Source organism: Misgurnus anguillicaudatus, chromosome 8, assembly GCF_027580225.2.
Source record: "Misgurnus anguillicaudatus chromosome 8, ASM2758022v2, whole genome shotgun sequence".
NCBI lineage: Eukaryota > Metazoa > Chordata > Actinopteri > Cypriniformes > Cobitidae > Misgurnus > Misgurnus anguillicaudatus.
The window spans coordinates 19,292,845-19,315,337 of NC_073344.2; the positions used below are offsets into that span (position 1 = coordinate 19,292,845).

At 35.7% G+C, this 22,493-nt stretch overlaps 2 protein-coding genes across 9 annotated transcripts in view; one reads left to right on the forward strand and one right to left on the reverse strand.

The window, feature by feature from the left end:
• Window positions 1-2,242: 2,242 nt before the first annotated feature.
• padi2 (peptidyl arginine deiminase, type II) lies at window positions 2,243-20,624 on the forward strand. Of its 2 annotated transcripts, none has more exons than XM_055213661.2 (16): window positions 2,243-2,395; window positions 6,259-6,427; window positions 7,126-7,195; window positions 7,384-7,445; window positions 9,110-9,227; window positions 9,468-9,623; window positions 9,829-10,019; window positions 11,715-11,818; window positions 11,898-12,009; window positions 13,760-13,867; window positions 13,966-14,117; window positions 14,203-14,350; window positions 14,726-14,819; window positions 14,895-14,968; window positions 15,061-15,204; window positions 19,820-20,624. In XM_055213661.2, exons 1-16 carry the CDS (start codon window positions 2,307-2,309, stop codon window positions 20,051-20,053), a joined length of 2,025 nt encoding a protein of 674 aa, XP_055069636.2. In that variant the 5' UTR covers window positions 2,243-2,306; the 3' UTR covers window positions 20,054-20,624. The 2 variants fall into 2 exon arrangements, with proteins under 2 accessions (XP_055069636.2, XP_055069635.2); XM_055213660.2 differs by lacking the exon at window positions 2,243-2,395 and adding an exon at window positions 3,996-4,216.
• Window positions 20,597-22,493, reverse strand: part of rap1gapb (RAP1 GTPase activating protein b) — a 168,820-nt gene continuing 166,923 nt past the window's right edge. For all 7 annotated transcript variants that reach the window (XM_055213658.2, XM_073870427.1, XM_055213653.2 and 4 more), the window contains one exon: window positions 20,597-22,457. The gene's annotated coding sequence lies outside the window, so the exon portion shown is untranslated. The remainder of the gene's footprint in view (window positions 22,458-22,493) is intronic.

Genomic DNA, 22,493 nt, shown 5'->3' on the forward strand with positions numbered 1-22,493 from the left:
CCTGATTGGCCAGTGAACTTGTCATTCAAACTTCTTTTTTTTTTAACATTTAATGTTACTCTAATGTAAATTTATGAATATATATTCATAAAATCTTGCAAATATTCTTCAAATTAAGCCCAATACCCAATATATATTAAAAACAAAGGGAAAAAAAATGTATATGTATATATATATATATATATATATAGATATATATATATAGATATAGATATAGATATAGATATAGATATAGATATATAGATATATATATATATAGATATATATATATATAGATATATAGATATATAGATATATAGATAGATAGATAGATAGATAGATAGATAGATAGATAGATAGATAGATATATATATATATATATATATATATATATATATATATATATATATATATATAGATAGATAGATATATATAGATAGATAGATATATAGATATAGATATAGATATAGATATATATAGATATTTTTTTTCTTTGTTTTTAATATATATTGGGTATTGGGTTTGATTTGAAGAATATTTGCAAGATTTTTTGGCAAAGTACAGAATATTATGATAGTATATAATATGGAAAATGAAATGTCAAATCATCAATTTTATTTTATTTTTCAATTTGGCCAGAATGATGCTTCATCACGTTGAAAATGAAAATTAAATAATTTAATTTAATGTTTAAATTTTTATTTAAGCATTTAATTTTCAAATTTGGGACATATTTTGTGAATTAATTTTTATTTTATCATTTAATTAATTAATTTAAAAAAGACCAAAAATACCTTCCATATTAGGGCACATAAACACACTTGTTTTATTTTATGATGTATAATTTTGATACATGTGATAAAATAACATTTAATGTTACTCTGTTAAATTACAAATGTAAATTTATGAATATATTTTTTTCTTTGTTTTTAATATATATTAATAATTTAATATTTATATATATTAATATTTATATATATTTATATATATATTCCTTTTTAATTTAAATTATTCATATTAAAAAACAAATATTTTTGGCAAATAAGAGTAAGAGAAAATAAATAGAAAAAATTACAAATGTAAATGATCCAGTAAAATAAACCATGTAAGCATAACACCATTAACCCAAATGATTTAAATCCTTAGAATTATTATTCAATGTGTTAATTGTTTTGGTCCCAAAGATTGACAGACAAAAATAAGATATTTAGTGTTATACAATAAGTATAGTAAAGTATAGTATAGTAAAAAGGGGGGTCAACACTGCCTGTTTCTTCAACCAGCAGCAACAGGTTAGAACCTGTGTTTTTGGGTTTAATTAAATGGGGTTAACCATTTCTATTTATATTGTTTGTTTTAGTATCTGATTTGCTAGATCTCCTCCCAGTGACATTTGAGTGTTCTTTATGCACAGATACCTGTGCAATAGGCGTATATGTCACAACCGTGAGTCAGACTGTAAACTGTTGTCATAAATCTTTGCAAAATCACAGCATGATCCTTAAAATGCCTGTGGGGAATAGTCGTATGTCAGGTGATGTCTGGGTGTAGCCATATTTGGGTGGTGGGTCTCTCAAGCCCTATAATGCAAGGTACTTTTTAGTGTGCAAGTATAGTCTACTTATTGTGCCTGGGGGAGAGGGCATGTTGTGAATTGATGTCCTCAACTGCAACTCAAAATGCTATTTTAAAGAGAAAGTAAACCTTTATACCTAAAAAGGTCATATTAGTAGCTCAGAGGTGTTGGTACCAAATGTATCCACATCTGTACCTAAATAGACATGACCTTTTTAAAGGGTGATGCCCCATTGACAGCACCATTTTTTGACCCTTTTTCCAAAAGATGACACTTATTCCTGTTTTAACATGCTTAGTTTCAAGCAGGTCTCAGTTTATTGCAGTATAGAGAAAGTGCATATGACTTTTTTGCTGTGCCTATAAATCAGCCCTACACCTAATAATGTGCAAATTCAGATTCCCATTTATATGGGAAACATTTGAAGCTGTGAATCCGAAATCTTTACTTTTTTACTGAGCTACTGTGGTCATTTGCTATACAGGTTTTGTTAATACTCATCAGCATAACTCAACCTGGTACATTTTCCCTTTAAATTATTTCTGAAATATCTAGCCCTGAGCACGTTCTTGGACAGGTGAGAACATGTTTATTGCATCTCCTGCAAAATACGCCTCACTGTGGTAAAGAAACAGGTTAGCTGAAACCTGTTTACATGGAAGATATTAAAATGGAAATGACACAAAAAGGATCAACCAGTTCACCTCGAAAAGCACGCAAGAAGAGGAGGCACTCGGACACGGTGACAAACATGCATCAGCGAAGTTGTCGGATAGATGTCAACGAAACCACAAAAATCGTGTATAAAATTGGTACGGAATTGAAGGTGAACCTGTACAGGTAGGTAAAGTAATGCTCTGCCAACAAATGCATAGTTTGTGTTAGTTTTATGAAATTGTTAGTGTACCTGTAGCTCTGGTGGTATAACATAGCATTAGCAGTGCAAAGGGTTCGAGCCCCAGGGGACACGCATACTGATAAAAATGTGCACTAGTAAGTCACTTTGAATTAAAGCATGCACCAAATGTGTAAATGTAATGAAATCATAATATATTTAAAAGGTGCAAAAAAAGGTTTGTTGTAGTCAAGTCGGAACCAAGTCAATCTAAGCCAAACAAAAAGGTTGCCAATATATCTTTCAGTTTTTCCCAACCTTTATCCACTACAGAGAATCTGAGCAACAAGGTTATAGATGTTAAAGAGCACCTAGGTTCGATTTACGATTTTACATTTTCTTTGGTGTGTAAGTGTCTATAAGTACATGTTAACGTATGCAAAAGGTACAAACCCCGAAGTCTTTTCTTGGACTATACAACAAGCACACAGACTGTAGACAACTGTTTACTTCCTGGGATTGGTGATGTAGACAAGACCGACATTATCATAATTCTTCCCGCTTTGGACTCACAGCCTGTAAGTTAACTCCTGTTAGCATTGCATTGTGAGCGAATCTTTCAAACATGGTAAGGGGCGTCACATTTGCAGCTGACGTCAGAGGTATTCAGGCCAATCACAACATACAGATTAGCTGGCCAATCAGAGACACCGAGCTTTTCAAATCCATGCATTTCAGGAAGAGAGTGAAACCTGGAGCTACAAAAATGTACGGTATGTGGAAAATGTGTTTTTTAACCATAAACCACGAAAATACACAGAATAGCGTTGTTTTTTAGCAATGAAATAGGTTCTCTTTAAATGATCTTTGTGGAACCACACAGCCCAACAAGGACATTTTAGAAACCTTTAAGGCAGTGGTTCCCAAACATTTTCAGCGTGCGGCCCCCTTTGTAAACTGTGCATTCCTTTGCGGCCCCCCAAAGAAAATTTGTGACAAAAAACTGTTCTAACTCAACATTTTTATAAAAAAAAAAAAAACATAAAATTTAACAAAAAAGTAGTGCTTTTGGTTATAGCCTTATTTTTTTAGGTTTAATTACCCAGAATTCATGATAAATTAATGTATTTCATAAAATGTCATAAAACTGGGGCCCCCCTGGCACCATCTCACGGCCCCCAGTTTGAAAACCACTGCTTTAAGGAACCGAACCGAGTGTACTTGGCATAATGGCCAATATTCCTTGTTAAAAAACCAATGGAAACCATTGCAGCAATTATAATGGATTAAATTGTTACAATGGGGGTTGTTTTGATTGCAAACTATAATGGTCTCTGTGGATCACTACTGGTAATGTTTTGGGTTCTGTTGTGAAATGTTACAGTATCAAGTGAATGGGAACCAATAGAGCACCATTAAATCATACTAAAATAAGACCCAAAACACACTACCTTGTAAAGGGATTATTAGTAAATATTTAGAGGAAATGTATTATATGAGTAAACACACAGTAAGTACTAAGTAGGAAGCACAGTAGTCTAAACAGCGACCCCAAGCAGTAGGTCGTTTGAAGTATGACTGTGTGGGCGTTTACAGTCGTCAGATAATGGTCATCTGAAGTTTCCTAGATATCCACCTGCTTTCGGTTAACCAATAGACTGCTCGTGGGCTGATAAAAGGGCTTAGAGGTATTTGTTAGAGACTCACTTTGAAAGAAACTTGTCTCGACACATCATGGTGGTCCAGCGGACATTGAGAATTGACACTGAAAAAACGACACTCACGACGTATGTGATCGGAACCGAGCTGATTGTGAATATAGACAGGTGAGCACGCTTATTAATTTCCACGCGCTCTGCGCGTGTGTATACTCACTGAAACTTTGATGAATTTATTTCTTGAATTTTAATCTTTAAAGACGTTAAAATGAAACTCACTCAGTGTTCTTGAGCACTTTAAACATTGCCAAATATGTCCGTCTGACTCATGTAGATAAACATGGAACAAAAACTAAACATTTAAGTTTTGACCGTATAACTGTAAAATATCGAGCGGTTCAGTTTTTGTTGATATCGGTTACAAACGAAGCATGCTGATAACGTGTTCCTTTGTTGTTTGTTTTCCGTGGGCTGGGTTTTTATTCATTTAAGACTTGAAATGACATCACATTTATAACCAACTAACGTTAGTGAACCTGAAATTAATCGTATTTACAGAACAGGGTTGGGTATGTCAAATATTTACTACTGTATATTGCGGTTACATTTTACTCTCACTGCGAGTTTGTGTTTGCATAATATATTTGTGTGTGTATTGTATTATTGTGTGTGTATATATAAATACACACATACATGTATACATTTAAGAAAAATATATATTTACGCACGCACGCGCACACACACACACACACACACACACACACACACACACACACACACACACACACACACACACACACACACACACACACACACACACACACACACACACACACACACACACACACACACACACACACACACACACAATGTTTAAATGTGTGTGTCTGTGTGTGTGTAAATGTTTCTTAAATGCATGTGTATTTATATACCAAACATTTACACACAGCACTCTGCACACAACTTTTATTTTGTGTATATATATATATATATATATATATTTTAATTAATTTAATTTAATGTTTTAATTACATTCATGCACATAAATTAATTTATAAACTTGGTAGTTAACATAAACTAACAATGAACAATACTTACACAGCATTTAAAGGGATAGTTCACCCAAAAATGAAAATTCTGTCACTTACTTACTCTCATGTTGTTACAAACCTGTATAAATTTCTTAATGGGGCCTCTAATAAATTACGGATCAGAGGCCCCATTGACTAGTATAGGTTAAAAGAATACCATAGAAGTCAATGGGGCCTCTGATCGGTTACATACATTGCTCAAATACCTTCCTTTGTGTTGATCAGAACAAAGTAAAAGCATGAGAGTGAGTAAATGATAACAGATATTTAATTTTTTTGGGTGAATTATCGCTTTAATTCATGTTAACTTAATGTCAACATTTACTAATACATTTTTAAATGAAAAGTTGCATCATTAGTCAGTGCACAATGAACTAACTAACATAAACAAACAATGACTAATTGACCCAAAGATGAACAAATACTGGTGCTCATTATTATTAGTTGTTAGTTTATCCATTAACTAATGTTATGAATAGATCTTCTTATTATTAAGTGTTAACATAATCTTTAACTATGTTAATGTGTTCTTACATTAGCAAACATTTCATCATAATCAGTTATATGAAATGTAAGCTACATTACAACATTTGGTTGCAGTGATATTTCCTATGACTGAAAGTTGGTTGGATTGTTAAATTGTTTTCTTCTTTCCGTCCCATATGAATGCACTCGTTGTACTGTGACATTATTCAAATTCATCTCTGTCTCAACGCCTCCGTTTGTAACTGATCCTGCCAGCTATTGTGTTTGATAGCTTTACAAACAAACTCATAGCTTTTCTTTAGCTTTTAGAAATACTTCCTGTTTCTTATTTTTATACAGAAAGAGACCAATCCCTTATGACATTAGCGTGATTAATGACTAGTGTACATAGATGTGAATCATTATTGTATTGCTCATAATAAATTACGTACTTGATTATATTTGGGCTGATGACATCCCTAAGCAGCTACGTCTAAACTATTTCAATACTTATCAAAATAATGCATATAATACTTGAAGATTAGTAGATCTTCACTGACAAATGTCATGGCTGTCAAGACTGTACGCTACAACGTATACACATGTATATGCATGCAAGTTGTAACCTCTGCAATGTATGTGTGCTTTCTGCAGGTGTGCCCCACCCGAATCCAGGTTTTTCTCTGTAAGATGTTCCCCCAAAATACATTACAAAATCCTGCCCGTGGCAAAAGACCAGAATGCCGCCGCATACCCACTTACCCCAAACTCTCTCCTATTCATCACTATGGACATAGCCAGCGAGGCTGCAAATGACAGGAAGGTAACTTTAACCAATCACAACAGTGCTGGGAAACCTGTAGCTAGAGATTACAATGGGCAAGTCCAGACAACATCTGCCCTTTCTGCTGCGTGGATTCCAACACGGAGAAAATGCTTTAAATGACATGAAAGTACAACATTCCTGTTAGCAGATTAAAGCATGTTCAACTAGAGACATAGTGAAAGATGTGTAGTCAAAACTTAAAGGATTAGTTGAGCCAAAAATAGAAAATTAGCCCATATTTAGTCACCCTCAATCCATCTTGGGTATATATGAGTTTTTTCTTTAAATGAAATAATATCCTGGCTCTTTTCAGCTTTATAATGGCATTGGATAGTGCCCCAATTTTAAAGTTTCAAAAATGCATCCATCCATCAAAAACGATTCTTTTTTTAAGAACAAATGCACTTTTTGTGAGCTGTAAAATTAGATGAACTATCCCTTTAATAACCAAGAAACAAATTCACAGTCTGTCAACATCTCTGATGGGCATCATGTGGTTAAACGTCTCAGACTAAACTGTGGTTTTCTTTCAGACACAGTAATAAGCCACTTCTGCAATTCTGTAAACTGCCAGCATAAAATAAAGGTTTCAAATCATTAAAACAATTCTGAAATTAATCCACAACATGAAATTTCATGCTCATGTTTGCAGTAATCCGCTTCATGTTTGTTTCTAAGCATCTGATCTGTTTCAGTTATCTGTCAGGTACTACAAGGAAAATAAAGATACGATTGGAAACGCCGTGGTGCACTTTACAGTCGTCGGTACGTTACCTAATTCATCTTGCTCGGCCATAACACACACAGTAATTACAACGAAAAGCCATAGCTGACCTTTAAGTGCTTGTGTATGCATACCAGTTTAAAGCTGTTTATTATGTAAACTACACAGCTTTTTTTAATAAACATTTGTGTATGTAGCAACAAGTGATCTGTTCTTTGTTCTGTTGCAGAGATATCTCTGGATGTAGACGCAGACCGAGATGGCATTGTTGAGAAAAACAATCCAAACAAGGTGAGCTTTGTCTTTTTGGAGTCTTGTGGTCGGTTCTGTTTAGCCCTTGGGGAGATGTGTTTAAGAAGGAGGAGGGATGCCGGAGAAATTGTCATCAGAAAAGCACAAAGAATGTGGCTTATATACTCTTGTACTAATGATGATTGACAGGACTGAATGTTTTGGCTCCTCCCTATGTTTAGTTTTATCATCAACTGATGCAAGGTCATGAGAATCAGATGGGGAACAGTTAAAGATAAAACTGTTACGAATATATACAGCAGGGAAATATTGAATTTATACAAAGAAATCAGAACATTTAAGTATACAAGTTGAGTCATAATAAATAAAGTGAAATAACACAGGGAATAAGTATTGAACACACTTGCGCATTTTTCCGCCAAAGTTCAAATTTTTTTAACTCGCGCATTTGCCACTGCAAATCTCAATTCGCACTATTCGCGCGAACAAGACGAGCAAATGATGCGGAATCGCATCTACTGCGCTGCGCTAAACGTCTTATTCGAGCGCCGATACCTCCAAATGCATGTCAACGCGTCTTCACATTGACTTAACATTGAAATAACTCATGCTTGACGCCTCTACCGCGACTGGTGTGAACGCAGCATTAAGGGTGTGACGAGATCTTACGCGACAATTAAAATGTCACAAGATTTCTTAAGGAGGTAAAATGCTTTCTTGTGATATCAGCACAAAGTTAAGTTTCGGCATTATGCATTATATTCTGTCTTTATTCTACTTTTTTCTTTGGGTTTCTAATACTGTTTATTTGGGAACTCGTATAAAGTCTGATACGTATTGTGTTTGTATGTGGATTATTCAGATGTAATGTGTCTCAGTAGATTAATCTCTCATTAAACCCTTTACATAATTTTAGCCATGTTTCACAGACAAGGTTTATCTTAAGCCAAGCCTATACCTTAGTTTAATTAGGATATTTAAGCCACTTTAAAATGTCAGGCGGGCATCTTGAGACAAATCAATGGCACTGACATATTTTAGGATATTTCAGGGCAAGTTATTTTCAGTTAAGACAGCTCAAATTTCATTTTAGTCTGGGACAAGGCTTAAAGGAGCATTTCACCTGTAAAAAACATTAATCTTTATTGAAAGTGTGTTATATTTGTAGGTGAAATTTAACATGTGTTTAGAATTTGGTGCCTATTTGACCAAGAAAAGGGGTGTTTGTAGTCTCACTCCCTCAACAAAGATATTGGACTTCCTTCTGTCAATGATCCAAAATGAGGATTTTTAAATCATTGAAAGAAGGAAGTGCAACACTGAAATCTGTATTTCTCCTGTCTCAGCGGCAACTGAGAAAATTATGCATGACCATTGATAAACATGTCTGGGGTTCTAACTATACAAAGCTTAATGCAAATGGGTGAAGTGTCCCTTTAAGTCTTGTCTGGGAAACTGGTCAATAATGTCTGCATGTTCTTGGTCAAGAATTACACTGGCTGTATCATTTCTATTGCAAAGAATTAGACAAATATTAAAGTTTTTAAAATGAATTTAAACATTCTTTGGTCAAAAGTAAGTATTTTCACGATTCAAAATGAAAGCAAAAATTACAATCGTGAGTCTGCTGGTGCCCTCTGCAGGCATTTGTTATAATACATAATTCCAGGTTTGATTAACGTTTTTTGTTTATTTTGCTTTAGGCATCATGGAAGTGGGGTCCTAATGGCCATGGGGCGATTGTTCTGGTCAACTGTGATTCTGAGTCGGGATACTATAAGAAAATAGACTCGGAAAAAAAAGAGATAACTAAAGTCTCCGGTGAGTTATAATGTTCAAGTTCATTTTTAAACATATTTGTTTCATATGCACCTGTGTTTTGGTCAAGCTATTTTTATCGCAACACTACATACAGTCATATCTTAAAAGGACTTATTTGCATTTAAGAAACTTGTATATTGAAGATTTTTATTTTGCTTTAAAGACAATAAGATGGTCTCACCACTTGGTGACTTGATCAGAAAATGAGAATGCTAACAGTTTATCTTTCTGCGATGGCAGATTTGCAGGACATGTCTAAGATGATCTTGCGCATCAACGGGCCATCCGAACTTCCCGAGGGCTATAAACTGAGCATGCACATCTCAAAGTCGGCTTCTGAGAGCGTCCGAGTCTTCAGACCTCGAGTCAATAAAGGTGGACAAGCAGACAAGTGGCGTGAGTTAAGACGCAAACATCTGCAAAACGAATATTAAAGCTGAAAGAAAACTGAATATGTTGTCAGACAAAAGGATTTATGCCTGTATAATGTGAATTTAGGAATTTTAAGAGGTAGTTTTTCAAATAAAATGACCTACCGGTCAATTTTTCATTAAATATAATGCATATTGCTTTAAGAAATGAGTTGTCTTTTTTGTACCAGATTACCAATTCCTGAAGTTATTCCTGAAGGATTATGTCATGGTGGTGGGAAAGGACATGTTGGCAGATGAAGTGCCCTATCTGGGAGGAAAAACTGAATTGCAGTTCTATGTAGAAGGCCTTCGTTTTCCCGATAAAGACTTCGACGGCCTCGTCACCATCAACCTTAGTCTACTAGAACCCAGTGGAAAGGTTTGTGTGACAGGCAATCCTATAATCTCAAATGTAACATTTTTTAAGATATCAAATGGTCTGGAAGTAAATGTTAGGCTATTCTTTACTACATATTTTGTTTAAGGCATATTTTATATTTTTTTGTGTAAAGGAAAAAATGTTTTTTGAAGAATGTTAAAGGAATAGTCTACTCATTTTCAATATTAAAATGTTATTACCTTAACTAAGAATTGTTGATACATCCCTCTATCATCTGTGTGCGTGCACGTAAGCGCTGGAGCGCGCTGCGACGCTTCGATAGCATTTAGCTTAGCCCCATTCATTCAATAGTACCAATCAGAGATAAAGTTAGAAGTGACCAAACACATCAACGTTTTTCCTATTTAAGACGAGTAGTTATACGAGCAAGTTTGGTGGTACAAAATAAAACGTAGTGCTTTTCTAAGCGGATTTAAAAGAGGAACTATATTGTATGGCGTAATAGCACTTATGGGAGGACCACAAGTCCGGAGTGTGCCATTTGGGACAGGACCTATGAGAGGAAGAAGGGGAGCGGACTTTTCAGGCGAGTCGAAGTACTCCCAAAAGTGCTATTACGCCATAAAATATACTTCCTCTTTTAAATCCGCTTAGAAAAGCGCTACATTTTATTTTGTACCACCAAACTTGCTCGTATAACTACTCGTCTTAAATAGGAAAAACGTTGATGTGTTTGGTCACTTCTAACTTTATCTCTAAATGGTACCATTGAATGAATGGGGCTAAGCTAAATGCTATCGAAGCGTCGCAGCGCGCTCCAGTGCTTACGTGCACGCACACAGATGATAGAGGGATGTATCAACAATTCTTAGTTAAGGTAATAACATATTTTAATATTGAAAATGAGTAGACTATTCCTTTAATGCTGACATATTCATTTTTTGTTTTAAACAAAGCACAGGGTTCCCACGAGTCATGAAATTTCTGGAATATCATAGAATTTTCAAAGGTCTATTCCAGACATTGAAAGTCAGGAAATTTTATATATTTATTAAGTCATGTACTATCAGGGATTTAAATTTTAGTTTGCATTTATCAAAATGTAATTCGCTTGTTGTGACATAAGGAATGCCGTTTCCGGGTCCAAGCTTTCACTGATTTCAGGGTTCCCACGGGTCCTTGAAATCCTCAAAAGTTTATGAATCTGGTGGGGGGGGGGGGATTCAAGGCCCTGGGAAGTTTCCCTTGAAAGGGAACTGTAACAATGTATCTTAAAAGGTATCACGATGTAATCTTGCTCTCACTTGAAATGTGTCCCAACATTTAGTCCTTGAATTTGAGGGTATTGGACCTGGAAAGTCCTTAAAAGGTCCTTGAATTTTGAAGTTAACTAAGATGTGGGAACCCTGTGATTTCTAAACGGCCTGTTTTTTTTGTGTGCCATTGTTTATTCGTTTAATATATTTTTTTAAAAACTCACGGTGTACACTACACTACAAGTCATAAAATTTCAGCTGTTTAGTCAGTGAAAGTTAGGGAATTTGACATTGAGTTGGAACCCTGAAAGCAAATCTATGGCTCGTAAAAACTAAAACTAATTTTATGCTAATTATAATGTTGCATGTTTATTATAATCTGTTGTTAAGTGTTAAAAAGGTAACCGCATGTCTGTGCATGAGAAAACACAATGAACAATTTGAAAAATACAGATTAGATTTGTTTGTTCTTCAACAGGGTTGCCCTGAAACCCCCATCTTTACAGATCAGGTCATGTTTCATGTTTCTCCATGGATCATGACCCCCAACACCCTCAAACCCATCACGGTGTTTGTTTGCAGGTGAGAGATTAAGTCTCTGTTTAATCAAACATGACATGTGGGATGTCCATTACATTTGGATGTTTGATTTTCTTCCCAGCACCGATGATAACTTCGCATTCCTGAAGAGCATTAGGAAATTGGTGGAGAGCAGTGGGTACAAACTGAAAGTGTGTCACGAGTACATGAACCGAGGTGATCGCTGGATGCAGGTCAGAACTTTTTTTAATGTAAAATTTAAAGCAGAGCATCAAAAGCAGAGTCGTATTAGATATTGGCTGTTTATCAGTTATTATGCTGCATTTTCAGTTTTATTTCATTATTAAGGTTAGTTAGATTAAGCAGTGGTTAGTTAAAACCTTTGAAAAAAGAAGCTTCATCTGTGTTTACACACAAATCACCAGCGTGGAAAATAAAATATCATCTGGTTGTATCAACTGCTTTGTGATTCTTGCACACAGCTGACAGAAAACAAAATTCACACTAATCGTCAACGGAAAAGCAGATACAGAACCAAAATCACATCAGAATCAGAAATTTTAAATGCACAAAAAATAGAAATCGGGTTTCTGTTTAGGACGAATATGTTTACAAAATGTATATGGATAGCATGTGCTTTCACTGAATGGAGATGGAAATAGAGCAAAACATCAAACAAAAGTCAAAGTTGCATGTACTGTATAAAATAAAAACTATTAAAGGAAAACACCACCATTTTTCAATATTTTACTATGTTCTTACCTCAACTTGGACCAATTAATACCCTATCTTTTTTTTAGCGTGCACTTAATCTTTGTACAGTGCGTTGTTAATGTGTTAGCATTTAGCCTAGCCCCATTCATTCCTTAGGATCCAAACAGGGATGAATTTAGAAGCCACCAAACACTTCCATGTTTACCATATTTAAAGACTGTTACATGAGTAGTTACACGAGTAAGTATGATGGCACAAAATAAAATGTCGATTTTTTTTTTTAAGCGGATAAAGAATTTTCGCCCAAAGTGGAAGTGCTGCAAACTAAGTGCTCTTCCGCCATACAATATAGTTCTTTTATCCGCTTAAAAAAATTGCCACGTTTATTTTGTGCCACCATACTTGCTCGTATAACTAGTAACAGTCTTTAGATAGGGAAAACATGGAGGTGTTTGGTTGCTTCTGAGTTTATCCCTGTTTGGATCCTGGGGAGTGAATGGGGCTGGGTTGGATGCTGGCACGTTGACGACGCGCTGTACAAAGATTAAGTGCACGCATTGACAAAGGATAGGCATGTATTGATTCGTCTAAAATGAGGTAAGAACAAAGTAAAATGTTAAAAAACTGTGGTGTTTTCCTTTAATGCCATTTATGGAATAATATCATTTTTTTAGCCATTGTGTTGATCACTAAACTTTTTATTAGTAACTTAATAGCATCAAACATCAGACATCTGTGGATTTCTTTTCTCACACATATGTGACCCTGGACCACAAAACCAGTCATAAGGGTCATTTTTTTAGCTGAATAAATAAGCTTTCCAATGATGTATGGTTTGGTTAGGACAATATCTGACAAAAAAAAGAGAAAATTGTCTTTAAAGTTGTCCAAATGAAGTCCTTTGAAACAAATATTACAAATTATAAATACATTGTTGATATTTTTAGGGTAAAATGTATAAAATATCTTCATCCAACATGATCTTTACTTAATATCCTAATTATTTTTGGAATAATTTATTTACCCATAAAATGTATTTTGGCTACAATAAACCTGTGCTTTATAAACCTAAACTTATGTTTTTTTGGTCCAGGGTCACAGGTCTAAATATTCCGAATTGACTGCTTAATAAACAATTGACTTTGCATTATTTATATGCATTTACAATATTTATAATTAAATGTAAATCTGTAGTTATAGCTTTAGTTTGTGATAACTTTGTGGTTGTTGTCATATAAAAACAAGTAATATTACCGACTGTGTGTACAGGATGAAATTGAGATTGGCTACATTGACGCTCCCCATCATGGATTCCCAGTTGTACTGGATTCTCCTCGGGATAGGGGACTTGAGGATTTTCCATATGATGTCCTTCTGGTTAGTGACAGAGACAATTCCTTACGTGCAACACACATGATAGCATTACATTAAAATTGCATTTAATATGCATTTAAAGTCTAAAATGTCTGTCACAGGGGCCAGATTTTGGTTATGTGACACGGCACGCTCTGGATGAGATTGTGACTAGTCTGGACTCCTTTGGTAATTTGGAGGTTAGCCCACCAGTTACAGTGAATGGAAAGAGTTACCCGCTCGGCAGGATTATCATCGGAGTGGCTTTTCCTACGTAAGTACCAGCTAAAGGATTAACAGTGTATTGTGTACTCTTAAATAATAATTAATCATGAGGAGGACCCATGTTTCATTTTAAGTGCAACACTTGGTCGCAACATGACCCAAGTCGTCCAGGAATTCCTGTGGGCACAGAAGGTTCAAGAGCCAATCGCTCTCTACTCTGATTGGCTGGTTGTGGGTCATGTGGACGAGTTCTTGTCTTTTGTCCCAGCTCCTGACCGAAAGGTAAACAGGCTATTTTAAATAGTGTACTATTATTAATGTGAAAGCCCAGCTGAAGATGTACTGTTTTTTACATAAACTTATCCTATATAATGTATGAAAATATAATCCTGACATCTTTAAAATTTGACTGAGTAATGACATTGAAATCAATGATTAAATGTATTAAATTATGAGACTTTAGCAAGGGCTTCACACATTACTGCTTTTGACAAAATGCATACTAATACTGCATCCCATAATGCAATGCACTTACATGTAATAGTTAGATTAATGCAAATCGCAAACCTCTTTTTCTTATCTTAGATTACTGCAAAGCACAAACCTCTTTCTTATCTTTTTCCTTCACTTAACTACCTAAATGTTTCTTCTATGCAGAAATTCCGGTTGCTGCTGGCTAGCCCTGACGCTGGTTACAAAGTTTTTAAAAGTTTACAAAACAGTGGGCATGGAAAAGCCGAAATGTTTCCTGGTAAGCGCTCGCTTACTTTTTTATATTAGGACTGATAATCTGCACAATACAAGCTAACCTATTTGACTTCACCAGGTTTAGAAGAGGCTATTACCGTAGACGACATCTTGAGTGACAAGCAGCTACAGGCTGAAAACAATTATGTGCAGGTCAGTGCTTGTCAGGAAACACAATAAATATCAGCATGTAAATAACTCGCAGTGAGGAGATTTTTGTGAAACCGGTTTTCTTTCCCGCTCAGAACTGTATTGACTGGAACAGAGATGTTTTGAAGAAGGAACTCGGTTTGGATGACGATGACATAATTGATTTGCCTATCTTGTTTAAAATATTGAAAGAAGAAGAGGAGGGTGACCGCAGAGCTGTGGCTTACTACCCAGACATGGTACAGTAAATGAAATGACACTTTGTTTTTTAAATTTTTCCACTTAAACCAGCAAGAAAATGTCAATCGAGCAAATCTATCATTTGTTACTTAATGTAATGCTTCTTAAAGCGCTTATGAAATTAAAATTAAAGGCAGGGTGCATGATCTCTGAAAGCCAATGTTGATATTTGAAATCACCTAAACAAACACGCCCTTACCCCAATAGAATCTGGACTTTCTGTTAATAAACCCGCCCCACACATACGCAACCCAGGCAACGATGTCGGTTAGTAGACACGCCCCTTACTGCTGATTGGCTACAAGTGTGTTTTGTTAGTGGGCCCGACTCCCTTTTTAAAAGTGTTTTTCAAAAATCATGCACCCCACCTTTAAATTTTAATTAACTATTAAATTGTAATTAAATACATTACGCTTAAGAATAAATATAAACTGGTATGGTCCAAAACACTAACAAAATTCTTATACAAAAGATATAAGCATTCAAAACATACAGTTTGGCATGTGCGCTAAAACCGCTTTATTCTTCAGCTTCTCGTCAAATTTCCTGTCCAATCAAATGCTCTTTAGATCATAAAGCATCCCGCCCTCTACATTTTGTTACAGTACGTTAGGGCTGTCACTTTTCGTTCGAAAATCGATTGCACAATCGATCGGACCAACCAAAAAACGTTTCGAAAACGAAAATAGGCAATCGATTTTAACCAAATATGTACACTATTAATTTTAAAAGAATTAAACAGTTAAAATATAGATGTAACAAAACTCACAAACAAGCAGAAAAAGAAAATAAAGAATCCCGAAAGTGCAGTAGGTGTGCGAAAGCTAGACAGAAAATACCCAGCAATTCTACGCACCTATAGTTTCACGCTTTCAATAGCTGCATCTAATGTTTTGCAAAGAAAATGGAGGACAACGTCAATAAACCTGTGCAACACGAGACAGCGTCGAAATTGTGACCTTACAGGAGATGATGAGTTATGACAAGGAGCCACCCTTGCGAGCTGACAGCGACCCGCTTTTGAGATGGAAAATTGGCAGTACGAAATACGCAGCTGGCAACGAACGAAGTACCCGAATTTCCCTGGGACATCAGTGCGGTTGGAGTGCGTCTTCTCAACAGATGGACATATAGTAAATGAAAAGCGCTCTGCTCTTGACCCCTAAAATGTTGATCGACTTGTTTTCCTGACCAATAATTTGTAATGGCCCTAGTCTTTTTGCGCATTTCATTATGCCTGCCTAGTGCCGCCTAAGTGTCGGTTACGTTTAATAAAAAAACACACAGCATGTTCTCAACTTCAAGTAAGTCTATTTAAAGTTTCATTTTTGAACAGTTGTTTGAAATGGATCGAATCATTATTTAAAATAATTTTTGAATTGCCTAAATCATAAAAGCAGCCTGTTGAACCTGCAGTAATGTTTTTCATTTATGGCAGCAGTCCACTCTGCATATTTTTTTAGAGAATGTTGCACCTGCTGTTGCTGTTTTTTATTCTGAACGAAACTTAATGACAAGGAATAAGAAATATTGCTGACTTGTGCGTTTCAGGCGCTCTCTTTGCATTTGTCTGTTATTTGCCGTTAAATGGAAACGTCTTTTTTAGACATGGAAAATCGATTTTACAATCGATTCAATGAACACTTATATATTAAAAATCGAAAATGATTTTTTCACAAAAGTGACAGCCCTACAGTACGTCTTTGCTGGACTGTGCCATAAATGAAATTCTATTGGTTATTTTAAAAAAGGGGTGTGTCTTCTCGATAGTTCCGTTATGACTTCCTGTTTTAGTTAAACTGATGTCGCCACATCAAATAATACTGCACATACCAAAGCACTTCAGTTGGCCTTTTAAGGTATGGTAAGCAATATTTGTAAAATGCTTTGAAAAGGAAGTATAGGTCTCTGCAGAACAAAAAGGGGGCGTTTCCTGATTTTGGGGCGTTTTCAAACTGGGATTAGGTGTTTTTAACCATCCAATCAAAAAAGTACAGAAGCCCGAAAAGCCATGCATCATTATTTTTTAACACCTATTTCAGTTTGAAAACACCCTAAAATTGGGAAACGCCTCAATTTGGATGACAGTGACCTCCTTTTTAAAAATGCATTTGGGAATCGCCCACTAAATTTAAGCCAATGAGACGAAGAGGTGGAAAAACACCTATTTCAGATTGAAAACGCCCCAAAATTGGGAAACGCCTCTTTTTGGTCGACAGAGACCTCCTTCTCAAAAATGCATTTGGGAATCGCACACTCATTTTGAGCCAATCAGACAAAGAGGTGAAAAACACCTATTTCATATTTAAAACGCCCCAAAATTAGGAAACGCCTCTTGGTCGACAGAGACCTCCTTTTCAAAAATGCACTTGGGAATCGCCCACTACATTTGAGCCAATCAGACGAAGAGGTGGAAAAACACCTATTTCAGTTTGAAAATGCTCCAAAATTGGGAAACGCCTCTTTTGGTCCCCAGAGACCTCCTCAAAAATGCAGTTGGGAATCCCCTACTAAATTTAAGCCAATCAGACGAAGAGGTGAAAAAACACCTATTTCAGTTTGAAAATGCTCCAAAATTGGGAAACACCTTTTTTGGTCCACAGAGATCTCCTTCTCAAAAATGCATTTGGGAATCGGCCACTAAATTTAAGCCAATCAGACGAAGAGGTGAAAAAACACCTATTTCAGTTTGAAAACGCTCCAAAATTGGGAAACACCTCTTTTTGGTCCCTAGAGATCTCCTTCTCAAAAATGCATTTGGGAATCGCCTATTTAATTTGAGCCAATCAGACGAAGAGTTGAAAAAACACCTATTTCAGTTTGAAAACACTCCAAAATTGGGAAACACCTCTTTTTGGTCTGCAGAGACCTCCTCAAAAATGCATTTGGGAATCCCCCTACTCAATTTGAGCCAATCAGATAAAGAGGTGGAAAAACACCTATTTCAGTTTGAAAACGCTCCAAAATTGGGAAACGCTTCTTTTTGGTCCCCAGAGACCTCCTTCTCAAAAATGCATTTGGGAATCGCCCATTTAATTTGAGCCAATCAGACGAAGAGGTGGAAAAACACCTATTTCAGTTTGAAAAAGCTCCAAAATTAGGAAACACCTTTTTGGTCCGCAGAGACCTCCCTCTCTTGAATAGTGTGTCGGGTTGAGTACCAAAACGCACTTGTAGCCAATCAGCAGTAAGGGGCGTGTCTACTACTGATGTGCATGCCATCTATGTCTCCTGTTTCCCGGCTTTCATCTGCGGCAACATTCCGACCTCTTTCTCTTGTGCTGGGTGTTAAATGTCGCCCTCCGTGGGAAACACAGCAAAACCATTCACATGTTAAAACACGCAATAACACATTTGACCTAGATTGCTTTCATTCATATATTCATTCATTTACTGAATCGTTGACTGGGTTGCATACGTATGTGTGTGGCTATCAAAAGAGGATCCAGATCCTTTTGAGGGTAGCGGTATGTTTGTTTTGGTGATTTAAAATATATTATTTTAAAAAATGGGGGAAGCGTTGTATATAAGACATTCCCCAAGTTTAACAGACAAGGCTTAAGGCTAGTCCTAGACTAAAACACGTTTAAGATGTCTCAACTGAAATAACTTGATCTTAAAGGAAAACACCACCGTTTTTCAATATTTTACTATGTTCTTAACTAAACTTAGATTGATTAATACATACCTATCTTTTTTCAATGCGTGCACTTTTAATCTTTGTACAGCGTGTTGTGTTAGCATTTAGCCTAGCCCCATTCATTCCTATGGCTCCAAACAGAGATGAATTTAGAAGCCATCAAACACTTCCATGTTTTCCCTATTTAAAGACTGTTACATGTGTAGTTTCACGAGTAAGTATGGTGGCACAAAATAAAACTTTTGTTTGGAGTCATAGGAATGAATAGGGCTAGGCTAAATGCTAACACATTCATGATGCACATTAATTCATCTAATTTGAGGTAAGAACATAGTAAAATATTGAAAAACTGTGGTGTTTTCCTTTAAAATATGCCAGCGTTATTGATTTGTCTCAAGATACACACCAGTAACATCTTTTTCTAACCCTACTGAAAAATCCAGCTAAAACCAGCATAAGCTGGTAGCTGGTTTTAGCTGGTTGTAGCTGGTTTAAGGTGGTTTATGCTGGTCCTCCCAGCCTGACAAAGCTGGTCATGCTGGTGGGCCAGCTGGTATTCCAGCATGACCAGCTAAGTCCAGCTAGACCAGCTTAAAATGTGACCAAAACACAGCTAGACCAGCTTGCTACACCATCAAAACCAGCTTCCTACACCAGCAAAACCAAGCTGGGGACCAGCTAAAACCAGCTCACCAGCTTATGCTGGTCTTAGCTGGATTTTTCAGTAGGGAAGGCATGTTTATAAAAGATGTTAACTATCTTAATTTAACTAAGGCCTAGTCCTGGCTTTAGCTAAACCTTGTTTGTGAAACCAGGCCATTGTCTGTTAAATCCAGACTATAGTCTCATCATCTAATGAGGAGAAGCATCAAAGTTTGATTTTACTTATTGATTTCAATATTTGACATGACCTTACTCAGACTTTGTGGCCTTTTCATTTGTTTTGGCTATATTAACTATATTTTTATCATCAGGTGAACATGCTTGTGTTGGGTAACCAGCTGGGCATCCCAAAGCCGTTTGGGCCTCAGGTGAATGGCAAATGTGCCCTGGAGACGGAGGTGTGTTCTCTTTTGGAACCCCTGGGACTCAAATGTACCTTCATAGACGACTTCGCCCCCTACCACAAAAAGCTGGGTGAAGTTCACTGCGGTTCCAATGTTCTTCGCGAAGCATCGAAGTTCAGATGGTGGAACCTAGAGATGTGAGAGAGAAGAACATCTAGGCAGAAGAGATTTCTCAAATTGACATTTTTTAAAGTGAAATTTATTCTTTAACGGGTATTTTTATCAGGTCTAAACTAAACAAATACGTGCCTTAACCAACAGAGTACTAGCAGAGCAATACCAAATCATTTCAAATACTATCTAGTAAAAGGTAACAAAGCGTAAAAGACTCACCGAAATGTAAAATTGAGTCATTTTCTTTAAATGTCAGATCTGTTTACTCTGAATACCAATCAAGCTTTGTATCTTTGGTTACAGTTGTGACTGCAGGAATAAATTAAGACCATTTCAAATGTGGCTGTAAATTGCACTAAACATTTAATGCTTAAAAGACCTGCGTTTGTCTACAATTATTTTACTTGATGCTATACTGAGCTTTAACTGTGAATTGTGGATAAAAATGCTATGACAAAACGTTTTACTCTGGGTTGCTTTCTACAATCATTGTCTTTACTTTTTTAACTCTTTTGGGTGTGTGTCATTTCATAATAAATCTCTATTATACACAACGGCAACAAATAAAGATTTCACGAACCCTCTGAACTTTATTAAACATGATTGATCATTTTTCAATTACAAAACAGGAGAAATTGTTTTATGTACAGTGCAATATTTCTTGAGTTTCATAAGCAGTAAAAGAAAACAATCAATTGCAGTAAGCATTCAGCGCTTTGCTTGAAATGAGTTTGTGCTTAAATATCTCTATTATGTGCAATCGCATTATGTACAATTGAACCAGTCTGCAAAGACTTGGGCATTAACACATCCTCGCTTTTTTCTTGAAGTCTTTACTTTTTTCTCCATGAAGAGTTTCAAACATTTAAATAGCGAGAATTTCCAGTTTAGTACCTCTTTTGAAGCAAACCTACCATTTTTTTGTACATTAGCATGATGCGAATACCACGTAAGTCTTTGTAATAAAAGTACTAAATAAATAACTGGGTATTTGATGGTAAATCACTAAATCAGTATTACAATCTGATATTATGGCGGTACTATGGTACACCCAGAGCATTTTAGTAAATATAAAGTGATAAAAGTTAATTATATGATCTGACATATGCAAATATTTTTATACAAAAAGAAACTATATAAATAATTTAAAATGTGTATGTGTAAAAAAGACCAAGATATTTAATCATATATAATATGCAGGGTTCCCAAAGTCATGGAAAACTTGGAAAATCAAGGAAAGTTTTATATTCGTGAATGAAAAATGTATGGAAATAAATAAATGTATGAAACTTCTATAATGAATACGCATTTCCCAGTATTTGTTTTGTATTATTGGAGACATTTGTTTACAAATTAGTACATGGTCACGTATAGTAAACGGTAATAAATAAATTAACACCAATTTTCTAAAGTCATTTGTTAAAGTCATAATCCAATAGGCTTATAAAAATTCATTGATTCATGATGTGGGAACCCTGTATATATACGTCGCTTCCAGTTTCAACAGCTTTACATTCATATTGCTTACTGTCACCAATACAAGTGAAATAAAACAGAAACTTTAGTACACACGAAACCCTTGAATAAGCATCAGAGATTCATACGTTAGTAATCTGTGCGGCTCGCTTTGCTTATTTATCTGCATATCGTAAAACGGCACAATGTCTACATTAGTGTATATTTCGAACAGATGTCAGTTTTACCACAACAGTCGGGTCAAGCTTTGCTCATACAAAATCAGGAAAAGATCAGCCTATGCTTAAAACACAATAAATAATATTGAAAAAGTATACAGACCTCTGTTTGTTTTGTCCTATGTTAACGGCTAAAGCTTTACTGCACTGAATGGGGTTTGAAATGGCTTCAGACAACACTTAACATTTATTAACATTCATTTTTAACATCATTATTCATTGCGGTCACAGACATTGACACAAAACGAGAACAATTTTTAGAAACAAAACTACACTTAGTCGGGTGTGTGTGTGTGTATTAAAAAGTTTGGCCATTTCAAGCATGATTCGTTTATGATGAACCTTGTTTGTTTGAAAGGTATAGATGTTCTACTTCCTTAATAAATAAATAAATATAAAGAATGTAAAATGTATACAGAGAGAAGAAAGAAAAGAAAAAAAAGCTTTTCGGCTAAAAAGTGATGTTACAGAAGGTAGAGATCTTTTTCTATTGTGAATTTGGCCCTTGTCATGATGTTGGCAGCCTTCACAATTGGCCAAGACGTGTTAGACAGGTTTCTCATTTTGCCTATAGGCAAACAGCCACATGATAGAAGAGAAAAGGGTCTGTGCCCTTAAAAGTGTGTGCTGATATTTTGATGCACACCTGCCTGAACAACTAGCGGTGAGCTCTCCTTCACATCTGTCTCTACATAAACTCCAGTGTTTCCGCTGCGCGAGGGCTGCTTATGAAAATGCTGAGAAAAAAGAAACGGAAAAAGAAAATTAGATCC

Coding starts and splice junctions, on each gene's coding strand:
- padi2 (XM_055213660.2), top strand. CDS start 4,125: ATGGTGGTCCAGCGGACATTGAGAATTGACACTGAAAAAACGACACTC. Junction 7,446..9,109: donor AGAAAAACAATCCAAACAAG/GTGAGCTTTGTC, acceptor ATTTTGCTTTAG/GCATCATGGAAGTGGGGTCC. Junction 11,819..11,897: donor ATCACGGTGTTTGTTTGCAG/GTGAGAGATTAA, acceptor TTTTCTTCCCAG/CACCGATGATAACTTCGCAT.